The sequence below is a fragment of the Pantherophis guttatus genome, chromosome 10 (genome assembly GCF_059756535.1).
Source record: "Pantherophis guttatus breed Tessera chromosome 10, ASM5975653v1, whole genome shotgun sequence".
Taxonomy (NCBI): domain Eukaryota; kingdom Metazoa; phylum Chordata; class Lepidosauria; order Squamata; family Colubridae; genus Pantherophis; species Pantherophis guttatus.
In genome coordinates this window covers 114,691-130,173 of record NC_142072.1, presented here as the reverse complement: position 1 = coordinate 130,173, position 15,483 = coordinate 114,691, and the positions used below count along the sequence as shown (strand labels likewise).

General features: G+C 44.6%; 1 protein-coding gene across 3 annotated transcripts; it reads left to right on the top strand.

Annotated features, from left to right (window-relative positions):
* The first annotated feature begins 4 nt into the window (after nucleotides 1-4).
* PPP1R14A (protein phosphatase 1 regulatory inhibitor subunit 14A) lies at nucleotides 5-5,828 on the top strand. 3 transcript variants are annotated; one of them, XM_034438390.3, is made up of 4 exons: nucleotides 9-351; nucleotides 2,127-2,207; nucleotides 2,809-2,841; nucleotides 3,352-5,828. In XM_034438390.3, exons 1-4 carry the CDS (start codon nucleotides 133-135, stop codon nucleotides 3,466-3,468), a joined length of 450 nt encoding a protein of 149 aa, XP_034294281.1. In that variant the 5' UTR covers nucleotides 9-132; the 3' UTR covers nucleotides 3,469-5,828. The 3 variants fall into 3 exon arrangements, with proteins under 3 accessions (XP_034294282.1, XP_034294281.1, XP_034294283.2); XM_034438392.3 differs by lacking the exon at nucleotides 9-351 and adding an exon at nucleotides 1,641-1,925; XM_034438391.3 differs by lacking the exon at nucleotides 2,809-2,841 and having other exon boundaries at nucleotides 5-351.
* Nucleotides 5,829-15,483: the final 9,655 nt, after the last annotated feature.

The following is a 15,483-nucleotide window of genomic DNA, read 5'->3' as shown; positions in this document are numbered from 1 at the left end:
TGGGCCCCGCCTCTGCCCCCAGACCAAGACGGCCCCCTACCCCGAGGGAGGGTCTGGGAGTCAGAGCTCCGCCCCGGCTGCTATAAGGCGCGGGAAGCCGGCGGACGCCCCGTCTAATTGGCGCAACGATCAATGGCGGCGGATCGGGTGGGGAGGCGCTTAGGGCGTGCGTCGCCGGCCCGCTCTCCCGGCCTCTCTCCCGGAGGCAGCCGCGCGGAAAGGACAGCCAGCCCGGGCATCCAGAGGCGCCAAGCGCGGGTCACGGTTAAGTATGACCGACGGGAATTGCAGCGGCGCCTTGACACGGAAACGTGGATCGACGGCCGGCTGGAGGAGCTGTACAGAGGACGGGTGAGGGAGACGCCGGGTTAAGCGAGAGAACTCGGGGGACCGCTGGCGGCCCGCCTGGGACAGAGCGACTCCTTTGTGGCCAAAGGCAGCTGCAGCCTTCCTCAGCTTCCTGGGAGGCCGCCTTCAATTCTGAACTGGTTCCTCGAAGCCACGATGGGGTTAACGTTAAGGCTGTTTGGGACCCCCCCTCCCTCCCCTCCCTCCCTCCCAGCTGCTAGTGCTCCTCAGGGACTGGGGAGCCATCTGCCTTGTTGGGAGGCACATCTGCCTTTAAGGCTGCCAGGAGGCGCTTTAGTTGTAGCAGCAACTCTCCATCCTTTTGGTGAGCGGCGGCCTTGGTCTAGCCTTGCGTCCACCAGGGTGGTTGCTGGTTATTGCTTGCTGCTGGTTTTGCTGGGTGGGATTTTCAGGCTCAAGAGACTGAAGGTTGCTGGTGGTTCTGGACCAGGAGAGAGACTTGTGGCAACTGCCAAGAGGGGAAGCTGCACTCAGAAATACAATGGACTGGGGGCTGCAGGGTGGGCCCTGCCTGTCGCCCTTAGTCACCCCATTCAGCCGTCTTTCCGAGAACCATTGTTTAACGCATTGTAAGCCGCCCTGAGTCTCCGGAGAAGGGCGGCATATAAATCAAATAAAAAAACAAAACAAAACACCAGATATTTGAGCCCCAGCTTTTCCTGGAATCTGGAGAGCAATTCTGAAATTCCCTCCTCACTCAATACATGGGAAGAGCCCATCTGGCTGTGGAGCAGGCAAGACTGAGCAAGAGATGGGCTCCTATCGAATTCAGGCTGGAATGAGGGGAGCTGCATCCTCAGCTACCAGAGGGCTGCTATCTGCCCTGCTCCAAGATTCATTCTGGCCCCAGGGTACCTTGGCTTGGAAAGGAGGCCAACCTTCCGGGCTCACAGAAAAAGTGGCAGATGGGCTTGCAGAGAAGGGTCACCGGCCTCCTCCGCCGCCGCCGCCGCCTCTTCCTAGGGAGGAATGTGCATCCCCGCCTCCGGTTGCTGATATTTTCCTTGCCTAGAAAGGATTCTTCGAGGTGGGGGTGGGGAGCCTGGCCTAGCTATAAAAGAGACATCTCCAATCCTCCCATGAAAGGAGCGAGTTACCATCTGGGTTGCTTTTTTGCCTCCCCAGGGAATCTGGGAGGGGAGCAGCTCAGCTGGTAGGTTGATGCTCTGATCCAGAGGCTTCTTGGTGTGAGGGGCAGCAGTGCTGTGACTATCCTCTTCCTCCCCCCTGCATATTTACAGGGAGGTTGCAGAGAAAGGTTTTTGCACTGGAGGCTTTTAAGAAAACTGAACAGCCATTTGTCTGGAATGGTGTAGATAGGGTCTCCTGCTTGAGCAGGGGGTTGGACTAGAAGACCTCTGAGGTGCCTTCCAATTCTGTTATTCTGTTAAGGGGTACAGATGGAACCAGGCTCTCCCAACTGGATCAATTACTTATCGCGTGGTGGGCAAAATAGGAGCAATGGGTACTTATGCTCCCAGGAAAAGCAGCAACCACATCTCTGGGATAATGCGGGGGTGGTATGCTCTTCGTCTTGCCTAAAAAGGGGGATACAGGTGGGTCTGGGTTTTGAAAACTTTGAAAGCTTTGTCATTCTAGATTATTTTCAAACTATGAAATGCTTCACTGAAGAGCTGCACAAGTCAGAGAGCCTGGGCTATTGTCAAAAAGCTTTCCTCTTGTGAGACCTCATAACTCTTGTTCCTAACTCTTGTTCCAAGAGCCCCTTAGCCTGACCCTTTTTGATTTTGTGGCAGGAAGATGAGATGCCAGATGAAGTCAATATTGATGATCTCCTGGAGATGGACACAGATGAGGAGAGGGCCAAGAAATTACAGGTAAGCTGCTTTCACATTACCAGGTCTGCTGACTCAGAATCCTGAATCGGCACCCTTGACTGGGTCCTCTCAGCAGGAGCAGAAGGGAGGTGAAAATGTTGAGTTTATAAACCGGGCAGGGACAAAGCAGTTGCAGCATTAAAACAGAGCAAGCAGTGGAGTGAACAGGGGCTCTTATGCAGACAAAGAGCTCCACTCCTTGTTTTGAATTCTGAAGAAGTTGCTGCTCTAAGAGGTGAAGCTCTTTTTCACGATTAAATGAGCCTTAATGCCCATTAACAACATGCTGGTGCTAATTTCTGAGCACCAAGATTGAGGCATAGATTCATCTCGTCCTGCGCTATTTGCTAATAAGCATACCTAATGCGGAGTTAGCCTAGGCTGTGCCATTTTGTTAATAAATAGAAATTAGATCTGAACAGGAAGAAAAGGGAACCGGTGAAAGAGAAGGCTGTGAATTAGATCTGAGCCCAGGGAAGAGATTTTCCTGGTTTAGTTCAAGAGTAAAGCTGAAAAAGAGGCTGGAAATTAAAAGGGCTGGACAAATAAATGCTGGGCCGCCCATCCTTTGGGACTGTTCCTCACTGTAATTTTTTTCTAGGGCACCTTGGAGTCATGCCACAACAACACGGAGGTGGGTGTCCACTTTGAGCAATCACTGGCTTTGGGTCCTGTGGAACGTGCATGTCCGCCAAGTGGGGGGGGGTTTGGCTTTCCCAAAGAGATGCCGCACTTCCAGCTGCTGTGGAATAGTTGAGGAAAGGCATCCTTTCACTCTTTGGGCTCCCTGGCCTCCTTCCTACCCATGACTCCCTGAGGAGCTCCCTTGCAATTCCTGGGGATCTGGTTGCTCTTGATCCTGGGAGTCCCTATTGGAGGGAGATCCCTTTCTTGGGGGGTGGTTATTATTATTATTGTTATTATTATTGTTGTTGTTATTATTATTATTATTATTATTATTATTATTATTATTATTATTTAGACTTCTATACCGCTTCATAGTGCTTTACAGCCCTCTCTAAGTGGTTTACAAAGTTTACAAAGTTAGCATATAGCATATATGGTTCCCCCAGTGTCAGACATCTTCTCCACCTTACTGGAGAAGAATGGTGGGACTCAACTTCCTCCCCACCCCCACCCCCAGGACTTCACCAGAGAGCTGCTGGAGAAGCTGAGAGGTCTCAGAACAGAACATGTTCTCCGCCGGACAAGTCCCAGCAGCCAGAGGAGCATGGACCAGGGGCCCAAAGTCCCACAGTGACTGTGATGCTGGAGAGCTGCAGAGACGGCTGAGCTGCTGGAAGAACTTGCTGCTGTCTCCCTGTCTCCAGTAGGATGGACTGGCTCCATGGCTTCAACCACCTCCACCCTGCCGGGAAGGTCTCCTGGGCCCTTTTGAACTTCTCTCTCTTGATGGATGACAGGCTCTGCTGGGCTGCCTCCCCACAATAAAGTGCTCTGTCTCCCAGAAGCTCAACTGTTGCCTCTGCCAGAGCAGGGTGGGGGAGACGGGACCTTATGTTGACTGGGACCCTTGTGAGAGAGAACCTGGCAGGATAGAGTTTGCCCCCTGTAAAGTGCTCTGGACTTTTCTGGCCATCACCCAGAAGCTGCGCCTGTGTTTGCACACTCTTGGCTAGATTTTTTCTGGCTGGGCATGTTTGGCACAGTCTGCCTGATTATCCAGGGCCATGAAAACTCAGAAACGGGTTCCTTGCCCAATCCATCCTTCAGCAGCCCCCCCTGTAGCCGGTGAGGTGAGGTGAAGGCAGCAGGCTTTACTAAAGTCTCACAGCTGTGACTCCAGGTGGGTCTATGACAATTTGCCACGGCCAACTTGCCATGGCCAATTAACTGTGGGACAACTTGCTCCGGGACAAGAGTTATACTAATATCAAAGAAATAGTGGAATAGAATAATTAAAGGATGCAAAAGGAGGGACAGAATGAAACGCGAATTGCAAAAATTAAAGTATTTTTTTATTTATTTTAAATAACGAAATAGAATAAATTGTCCTGCAGCAAGTTATCCCACGGTGAGTTGGTCACAGCAAATTGGCCGTGGTGAGTTGTCCGTGGAATAGTTGCCCCATTCCGACCCCAGCCAGCCTTTCCATGTTTCAGGCAACCCCCTCAGTCAGATAGAGGCACTGAGTCCTGTTTCCCCCCTCCCCACACTCAGCTGGGACCCAGAGTGGGTTTTCCGGGTTAGAAGCTGCTTCAGGAGTCCAACAGCACTTTGTGCTTCCTTCTTGCCGGGGTGGAGATCTGCGTGGTCCACCAGGAAGTCAGGGGTCCCACATGTTCAGCCCACCTGCCGGCAACTGGGCCTGCGGCAGCCCTCTCAATCCAGGCCGTCCTTGTAGCTTCTGGATCCCCCAGCATTATCTGGCTATCGAAGGCCTTCTCCCAGGCCCCACAGATGTCTGTGTGCATATGGCTTCCCATGTGCCTCCCCCACTTCCCATTACTGTCTCTGCAAGTCAATGTGTGCCAGCTACTGCCTGCCTCAGTCCAACCCAGAGTGGCAGGGGGAGGGAGGGAGATCCTTTCCCCAGGGAGGGAGGGAAGATGCTTGCAAAGGGAAGCTGGGCCAGGCCCTCCCTCCCTTCCATGGCTGGTCCAGCAGACACTGGAGCCTCTGAAGCTTGTGCCCTTATTTGGGAACAGGCAGAGGCTGGAGAGGGGAGGGACTTGCTGTCCAGCTCAGCTGGGCCCTTTTGTCCTCCCTTGGCCTAGATGCCCACAGCCTGCCCTCCCGCCCCAAGAAAGGGCTTTTTCTCCAGAGGGGGTTGGCATGAGGGGGAGTGCTGGACAAGGGCAGGAGGAGAGCCCAGTCGGCATTGGGGGCTCCTTTTTTATGGGCTGCTCTGGCAAATGACTTTTATCTCAATTCTTCCTCCTCCTCTTCAAAAAAATTCTTATTGAAAATTTAAAAGAGAAATGACCCCCAAGCCCCCATAGTATACAAAATGTGTAAAAAAACAGTAATATTCAACAATTATGAAATAGTATTAACAAAAGGAGGGAAACGGCCTTTTCAAAAATAGATAAGTCACACTTCCTGAATACAATCTTTGCTACTGACCACTTTTCCAATCTCTCAATATAATTCTCTTGGTTATTCTGCACAACAAATAAACCCCTCAGAAACACCCCTGTGATCAAGTTCCACAGTTTTGTAATATAGTTCAAAATAACATTGACAAATGTAACTTGAAAACTTTCACATCCATCTACTTAATGTATGTTAAAATATTATTCCAAAAAGAAACTCAAATTAGATAGTTCCTTGGCACAAAACATCAAAACTTTAATCCCAATCTGTATATAATGTTAATTGTATAATGTGCAATCCCAAAGTTAACATTGAATTAACTCACTTCATCGTCTTTTACACTTTATTGTTTTATAGTGAGGTGAATTGTTTAGTGTCCGAATACAATGGGATTAAGTTTCTGTGTATGTATAAATGCATTTGGGTCAAACATAATTGTTTAGTTTTGCAGATGTTATGTTTTATTGTTATGTGCTGTTTGCCACCCAGAGTTGCTGTAGTGAGAAGGGCAGCTGTACATGAATCAAATAAATAAACAGGAGTGGCTTGAGCAAGTTCAACATACTCAGGGAAGGCTAGATTTAGTTTGTTCCCCAGATCAGTCTTGAGCCAAAATAGAACGAAGCCCCAAATCACCAACTGCAGCCTTGGGCGTCTGGGCTGTTGCCATTCTCCTGTGCTTTGAAAGGCTCTTGATACTCATTACCTCTCAGTCCAGACCCCCAGTTTGGTGACTTCTCTGGCACTGGGGGGGAAGGGCGGCACTATGACTGCAAATTAAAAGCTCGTGCTCTGGCCCTGCAAAACCTGCCTGGCCCAGCCCTGGACCTTGTGGCATTCCTGTCGTGGCAGAGGCTTAACGGAAAGGGCTGTGCTGATTCTCATGCCCCTGTGGTCAGGAGAGGTCACCATCCATCTTCTGGCTTGCCAGGTCCTTGCTTTCCCTTTCCTATTAGATCCCAAACCCCAAAACAGGCTCCCTGCCTGCTGAAGAAAGAGCCTTTCCACTTCCAGAGGATCACTTGCTCCCCAGGCTGTCCCTGGATTCATCTGCAAAAGCTGAGCCTCTGGAGAGTAAAACCACCTTTGCTCACTTCCAGATTCAGGAGCAATGCACAACCAGTGACCGTGGCCTTGTCACATTAGGGTTATTGGCAGTCCATAGACAGCAGGGAGGCATCACAGTTCCAAAGGGATCTCTTGCCAAAACTGATTTCAGATTGATGCCCCAATTAACCTTCGGGATCTGCTTCTCTGAGTTACAGCCATGACCACCAGCTGAAACTTCCCCTGGCCTACACAATGCAGCACGCCTTTCCCCTGCTTCAGAGGCAAACAGCTGGTTTGCTTGGGAAGACCCTTCTGCCGGGTGGGGGCCTCGCGCCTGCTTAGGCCCTGGCAACTGGGGCAACTGGGGCTATGAGCTGCTTCAGCATAGGAATTGCTGAGATGATGATTTTCTTGGGGCCTGCCTTGCTTTGCACCATAAGCTGAACTTTGGTGCAAATGGCTTTGCAGAATCCGCTGATCTAAATCAGCTATAATGCTAATCGGGCAGCTGCCGGTTCTCTAACTGACCTGGCTATCTCTGCTGTGAAAGAAGGGCCTGCTGATGCCACCGGAAAGTGACGTTGACCCAGGACCTTGGGATGGCCCTGATCTTTCCTCATTCCAACCTCTGTGGCTTTGGAGAGCAAATGGGCACTGTGCCTGAGCACCTCTCTTCTACCCCACCTGCTGCAGGGGCCAAGGCCCAGAGTGCCTGAGAGGACCTTCCAATGATACCTGTGATGTCCCCAGGAGTCCTGCTTGCCTTCTGTTGCTCTCCAGCCCCCTCCCTTTTTTGCCTGAGCAGAAAGAAAAGAGCTGCCGAGGAGAACCAGGGCCGAGAAAGGGGAAGCCTTGCTCCGCTAACCCTCTGGGGTTGTGGAAGTTATCCCTGGCTGCTCTCAGTTCTGGATGGCTTGTTGTTGTTAGTTGCGAAGTCGTGTCCGACCCATTGTGACCCCATGGACAACGTTCCTCCAGGTTTTCCTGTCCTCTACCATCCTCTGGAGTCCATTTAAGCTCACACCTACTGCTTCAGTGACTCCATCCAGCCATCTCATTCTCTGCCGTCTCTTTCTTCTTTTGCCCTCAATCATTCCCAGCATTAGACTCTTCTCCAGTGAATCCCTCCTTCTCATTAGGTGGCCAAAGTATTTCAGTTTCATCTTCAGGACCTGGCCTTCTAAACAGATGTCAGGGTTGATCTCCTCTAGGACTGACCAGTTGGATCGCCTTGCAGTCCAAGGGACTCACAGGAGTCTTCTCCAGCACTGTAGTTCAAAGGCCTCAATTCTTTGGCACTCAGCCTTTCTTATGGTCCAACTTTCACAGCCAGACATTGCAACTGGGAAAACCATAGCCTTGACTATATGCACTTTTGTTGGCAGGGTAATGTCTCTGCTTTTTAGTATGCTGTCTAGATTTGCCATGGCTTTCCTCCCCAGGAGCAAGCGTCTTTTAATTTCTTGGCTGCAGTCCCCATCTGCTGTGATCTTGGAGCCCAGGAAAATAAAATCTGTCACTACCGCCATTTCTTCTCCATTTATTTGCCAGGAATTGAGAGGGCCGGATGCCATGATCTTAGTTTTCATAATGTTGAGTTTCAAGCCAACTTTTGCAATCTCCTTCTTCACCCGCATCAAGAGGCTCTTTAGTTCCTCTTCACTTTCTGCCGTTAGAGTGGTATTATCTGCATATCTGAGGTTGTTGATATTTCTCCCTGCAATCTTAATTCCAACTTTTGATTCATCTAGCCCCACCTTCCTTATGATGAGCTCTGCATATAATTTAAATAGGCAGGGTGACAGTATACAGCCTTGCCAGACTCCTTTCCCAATTTTGAACCAATCGGTGGTTCTTTCTCAACAGTCGAGTTCTCACTGTTGCTTCTTGACCCGCAGATAGGTTTCTCAAGAGACAAATAAGATGGTCTGGTTCTCCCATCTCTTTAAGAACTTGCCACAATTTGTTGTGATCCACACAATCAAAGACTTTAGCATAGTTAATGAAGCAGATGTTTTTCTGGAACTCCTAGCTTTCTCCATGATCCAGCATATGTTGGCAATTTGATCTCTAGTTCCTCTGCCTCTTTGAAATCCTGCCTGTACTTCTGGTAGTTCTCGATCCACATACTGCTGGAGCCTAGTTTGTCGGATTTTAAGCATAACTTTATTAGCATGTGAAATGAGTGCAATGGTGCAATAGTTTGAACATTCTTTGGCATTGCCTTTCTTTGGAATTGGAATGTAAACTGACCTTTTCCAATTCTGTGGCCACTGTTTTGTTTTTTTTTTTGAAAAAAAGTTTTATTTTAGATTAAAAATAAAATTAAAAAAACCAAAAAAAAAACACAACAATAACATAAAAATATCATCCTTACAAACGATCATAGACAGCATCTCAATCGGTTAAAATCATTTCGTGCTTACAATTCTCCAAATCTCCTCATATAACAATTATTCTTTACTTAAACTAAAAATACATATTTAAACATTTCATATATGCTATCTCATCTCCATACTTTTTATCAAACCATTGATAAAATATCTCCCATATCAAATAGTATTGTTTATCTTCCTGTTCTCTTATTTCAAGTGTCAATCTACTCATTTCAGCACAGTCCAACATTTTCATAATAATTTCTTCATCGGTAATTATCTTCTCTCCTTTCCAGTTTTTGGCAAATACAATTCTGGCCGCTGTTAAAATGTTCACAATTAAGTATTGTAGTTCTTTATTAAATGTCTCTGGTAAGATTCCTAATAAAAATATTTCTGGTTTAAAGTCAATATGTCTCTTTGTCATTTTTTCTAACCACGTATGTATTTTAGTCCAAAATCTCCTTGCTTCCATGCATGTCCACCACATATGGTAATATGATCCTGGAGTTTGATGACACTTCCAACATTTCTCCGATTTATTCTTAAACATCCTGGCTATTCTCGTCGGGGGTAGATGCCACCTGTAAAACATCTTATACAAATTCTCTTTATATGCTGTTGACATTGTCATTTTATAATTATGTGACCACAATTTTTGCCATTTCTCTAAATCAATACTATAACCAAAGTTTTTTCCCCATGCTATCATTGATTCTTTAACTTGTTCTTCTTCCAGTTTTGCTTCAAGTAAATATCCATATAGCTTTTTAATTATATGGTCATCTGAACCCATTAATATCTTGTCTAAACCAGTCGAAATACTATAAATACCTTCTTGTTTAAAATCTTCTTGATATCTGGAAAGTATTTGCGTGTATGAAAACCAATCTATCTTAATTCCCTGATCTTCTAAATTTTGTTTCAATTTAAGTTCACCCTTTTCATCCAATAATTCATTATATCTAACCATTTGTTCCCCTTCAAATACCACTGGATAAGAAAAAGCTTCAATTGTGGATACCCAGACTGGAATCTTCAGATAATGGTACTTTTTGATCTTTTCCCGTGTCAAAAACAAAGCTTCACGTATCTGGTGCCTTCTAAAATACCCCTGAATTTTAGTTCCTTTATACCATAAGAAAGCATGCCATCCCATCAGCAAATCATGTCCCTCCAAATTTAATAATCTAGTATTTTTCAATATCACCCATTCTTTAATCCACATTAAACAAACCGCTTGATAGTATAATTCAAAATCCGGTAATCCAAAACCACCCCTCATCTTAGCATCTTGTAACAGTTTAAGTTTTATCCTTGCCTTCTTTCCCTGCCAAACATATTTCAAAACCATTTTATTTAAATCTGTAAAAAATTCCTTACCCAGCTTTACAGGAATTGTCTGAAAAAGATACAAAATTCTAGGTAAAATATTCATCTTAATAGTTGCAATTCTACCAATCAAAGATAACTGCAAGTTTCCCCATTTCCCCAAATCCTGTCCTATCTGTTGCTTAAGCTTATTATAATTATTTTCTTTAAGAGAACTACATCTTGCTGTTAATTGAATCCCCAAGTATTTTACCTTATTTGTGACCTGCATTTTAGAGATCTCCATCAGTTCTTCTTTTTGTTTTTTTAACATATTTTTAGTCATTATCTTCGTCTTCTCTTTATTAATTTTCAAACCAGCAACCTCCCCAAATTCGCCTATTTTTTCTATCAATTTATTTATTGATATTAGTGGTTCTTCAATAATAAAAACCAGGTCATCAGCAAAGGCTTGTAATTTATATTCTTCCTTTCTAATTTTCATTCCCTTTATCTCTTTTTCTTCTCTAACCTTTCTATTCAACATTTCCAACGTCAATATAAATAACAATGGGGATAAGGGACATCCTTGTTGAGTACCTTTTTCTATTTCAATAGCATCGGTCAATTCTCCATTAATCATTACTTTTGCTGTCTGTTTCGTATATATAGCTTCAATTGCCTGAATAAATTTCCTTTCAAAGCCCATCTCTTCCATTTGTAACATCATAAATCGCCAGTTCACATTATCAAATGCTTTTTGTGCATCTAAAAATACCAAAGCCATTTGTTTTTCAGGGTGCGCTTCATAATATTCTAGAGTATTCAAAATTATTCTTATATTATCTCTAATTTGTCTTTTTGGAAGAAATCCATTTTGATCTGAATGAATAAAGTTATTCAAGTATCTCTTAAGTCTTTCTGCCGGTATTGAGGCAAAGATTTTATAATCCGAATTCAGCAGGGATATAGGCCTATAGTTTTTGACTTGCTGTGAGTCTGTGTCTTCTTTATGAATCAGTGTAATATAAGCCTCAGTCCATGATTGGGGTATTGTTTTATTTGTCATTACTTCATTCATGACGTCCAAAAGTGGAAGGCATAAGGATTCTTGTAAGGTCTTATAATATTCAACAGGCAATCCATCTGGTCCTGGTGTCTTTCCATTTTTTTGTTTCTTAATTGCTTCTGTTAGTTCCATCATTGTTATATGCCCATTTAGCATTTCTTCAATGTTCTTAGGGATCACAGGTAGTTTTGCATTCTGTAAGTATTTTTTAACTTTCCCCTCTTCAACCTGCTGTCTTTTATAAAGTTGCCTATAGTATTCTTGTATTATTTTTCCCATCTCTTTATTTCCAAGTTTACTTTGTCCTTGATCATCAATCAGTTGCGTTATTTTTTTTGATTCCCTTTCTTTTTTCAATTTATATGCTAGCCACCTTCCCAGTTTATTTGCGTTTTCAAAATAGTTCTGTTTAGCACTTCTTATTTTTTGGGCTAGCTCTTCCTTCTCCAGTAAGTCCATTTTATGTTTTAACATATCCGTTTTCATTTTAACATCTTTCTTATGTGGATCTTTCTGGAGTTCCTTTTCAAATCTCTTATGTTCATTCTTTAATATTGTAAAAGTTTGTCTTTTTTTCACATTCCTTTTCTTTATGTAATCTATTATTATACCTCTAGCATAGGCCTTCATTGTATCTAAACGGTTTTGTATCGATGTATCTTCTTTTTTATTCTCCTGTTGGCCACTGTTGAGTTTTCCAAATTTGCTGGCAAATTGAGCGTAGCACTATTACTGCATCGTCTTTTGAATAGCTCAGCTGGAATACTGTCACCGCCACTAGCTTTGTTGTTGCTCAGATTTCCTAAGGCCCATTTGACTTCACATTCTAGGATGTCTGGCTCAAGGTCAGTGACCACCCCATTGTGGTTATCAGGGATGTTAAGCTCGTTCTTGTATAGTTCTTCTGTGTAATTTTGCTACCTCTTCTTAATCTCTTCTGCCTCTGTTAGGTCCCTGCCATTTTGGTCCTTTATCATGCCCCTCTTAGCATGAAACGTTCCCTTCATATCTCCAATTTTCTTGAAGAGATCTCTGGTCCTCCCTATTCTATTGTTTTCTTCTATTTCTTTGCACTGTTCATTTAAGAAGGCATTAGCTATTCTCTGGAATTCTGCATTCAATTGGGTGTATCTTTCTCTTTCTCCCTTACCTTTCGCTTCCCTTCTTTCCTTAGCTATTTGCAAAGTTTCCTCAGACAGCCATTTTGCTTTCTTGCCTTTCTTTTTCTTTGGGATGGTTTTAGTTGCTACCTCTTGTACAAGGTTGCAACCCTCTGTCCATAGTTCTTCAGGCACTCTGTCTATCAGATCTAATTCCTGAAATCTATTTGTCACCTCTACTGTATATTCACTAGGGATATGATTTAGTTCATACCTGAGTGGCCTAGTGCTTTTCCCTACTTTCTTCAATTTAAGCCTAAATTTTGCAACGAGAAGCTCATGATCTGAGCCAGTCAGCTCCTGGTCTTGTTTTTACTGACTGAATAGAGCTTCTCCATCTTTGGCTGCAGAGCACATAATCAATCTGATTTCTGTGTTGATGTCCATGTGTAGAGTCATCTCTTGGGTTGTTGGAAAAGAGTGTCTGCTATGACTATTGTATTCTCTTGACAGAATTCTATCAGTCTGTGCACTGCTACATTTTGTACTCCAAGGCCAAACTTGCCTGTTATCCCGGTTATCTTTTGGCTTCCTACTTTAGCATTCCAATCCCCCATGATGATAAGGTCATCGTTTTTTAGTGATAATTCTATAAGGTGCTGTAGGGCTTCATAGAACCGGTCAATTTCATCCTCTTCAGCACCAGTGGTTGGGGCAGAGACTTGGATTACTGTGATATTGAATGGTTTGCCTTGGATTCGAACTAAGATCATTCTGTCATTTTGGGGATTGTATCCCAGTATTGCTTTTCCTACTCTTTTATTGATTATGAAGGCTACTACATTTCTTCTGAGGGATTCTTGCCTGCAGTTGTATACCTGATGGTCATCTGAATTAAATTCACCCATTCCTGTCCATTTTAGTTCGCTGATTCCTAAGATGTCTATGTTCAGTCTTGTCATCTCTTGTTTGACCACGACCAACTTGCCTTGATTCACGGATCTCACATTCCAGGTTCCTATGAAGTATAGATCTTTACAGCATCGGACTTTTCTTTCACTACCAGATGCATCCCCAGCTGAGTGTCCTTTCGGCTTTGGCCCAGTCGCTTCACTCTTTCTGGTGCTACTAGTACTAGCCCTCTGCTGTTCCCCAGTAGTATATTGGACACCTTTTGACCTGAGGGGCTCATCTTCCAGCGTCATATCTTTTTGCTTTTTGGTATTGTCCGAAGGGTTTTCATGGCAAAGATACTGGAGTGGGTTGCCATTTCCTTCTCCAGTGGATCATGTTTTGTCAGAGCTCTCTGCTATGACCTGTCTTGGGTGGCCCTGTACGGCATAGCTCATAGCTTCATTGAGTTACGCAAGCCCCTTCACCACTACAAGGCAGTAATTCATGAAGGAGTCTGGGTCCCTATTAGCCCAACCACAATGCAATCTCATTCTGGCTCAATTCCACCTGCTACCTTTTCTCTCTTCTACTTCCCCACTCTGAAATGGTGCTTGTAAAGAGCTCCTGTGCTTTCCACCCCCAGGCCCTTAGCCTAGCCAAAGGATCTTGCCTTTCCTCCTCAAAGCAAAGTAGTGCCCCAATTACAGTGCAAGCTTTGTCTGAAAGAGCCCCCTTCCCAAATTACCTCCTGCTACTAAAAACCAAGAGGTGTCTGGCAGAAATTTTTCAGACTAGCATGTGTAATTAAAAGTGATCAGCTTTTGTGAGCTAGTTTTCTCCATGTGCTCTTCTAAAAATCCTAGTAAACACTAGAGGGCAGACTGGAGTCTAACATATACTGTATTTTCATCTCCTGTCTCTTTGAAAGGACTGTGGGATGTGCTTGACCTCAAGCAGGCAGGCAATTTCTATCCCTTTTTCTAAATTGATTTCAGCAATGCTAATAAAGGAAGTGAGGGTCATATAAATTAGTGCTTTTCTTAGCTTCCTGGTTCAATGGGACAGCTATGTTAGCACTAAAGATAGACCTCTCATACAATAAGGTAGGTCTCTCTAGAACATAGAATCAAGGGCTGGACAGCGGAGGTTTTCTAGTCCAACCCCGTTCACTGCATTTGCATCAGGGATTTGATTTACTTCCTGTTCCATCCAAGTCCAGGATTTTTTCTTTTTAGAAATAGGATGCTGGGCTTTAATGTCGCAGACCTAATACTGGTTTTCATTTTAACATCTTTGTCATTATAGCGAAGGTGGTTGCCACTTCTCTGGAATTTAGGGATGCAGGTGGCCAGCGCCATCCTGTGGTCTTCTTGAAGAATTGCACATGGGCCTGTTTCCCATTGAATTATTTTGATAAAAACTGATTTTGTACATTTCTCCCCCCCCCAAACAGTTAAATTATTTATTTTGTGAAAATGACCAGTCTCAGAGGTGTGAGGGTGAAAGAGGGAAGGGAGAAGAGCTCACTTTGGCCTGAAATCCTAATTTGGGTTTCCCTTGTATTGCCAGTCTGGCTGCCATGATTCATTCACTCAGGATCTTCCCTGGGAGAGGGGGAGGATGCCAGGTGAAGGACCCCCTCCTCCTGGAAGGACTTCCAAGATGCCAAGGAGCTTCTGGGGCAGGGCTCTTCGAGTGCAGCTTATTCTTGGAGTAGTCAGTCAAGCCCAGGCTGCCTCTAGCCACAACCGGTTCTTTCCAAGCCCAGCACAAATGCCCTCATCTTTGACTATTTATTTATTTATTTATTATTCGAATTTCTATACCGCCCTTCTCCTTTCGGACTCAGGGCGGTGAACAGCCAAAATAAAAACATTTATACATAAATACGATTAAAAATAGATTTAAAATAATTAAATTTGGCCCATAGTTTAAAATTTATCAATTTAAAATCCATATCAAAATTTAAAACCAACCATAAAATCATAAAATCAAGCGAGACCGGCTAACTGAAAGAGATGAGTTTTTAGGGCCCGACGAAAGGTCCGGAGGTCGGAGATCACTCGTATCTCTGGGGGTAGATTGTTCCAAAGGGTAGGTGCCACCACAGAGAAGGCTCTCCTCCTGGGGGTCGCCAGCCGGCATTGTCTAGCCAACGGCACCCTGAGGAGGCCCTCTCTGTGGGAGCGAACTGGCCGGTGGGAGGCAATTGGTGGCAGAAGGCGGTCCTAGTGATAAGGCAGTGAGTCTCACTGAATTCCTTTGGGACCCATTCCATCCATCACAACAGACCAAAGGCCACCCACACAGAAGTGTATTTAGGGTATTGTAAATGTTTTTTACAATGTTTTTAACACGGCATCACCTGACCAACAAAAGTGTGTATAGTCAGGGCTATGGTTTTCCCAGTTGCAATGTAT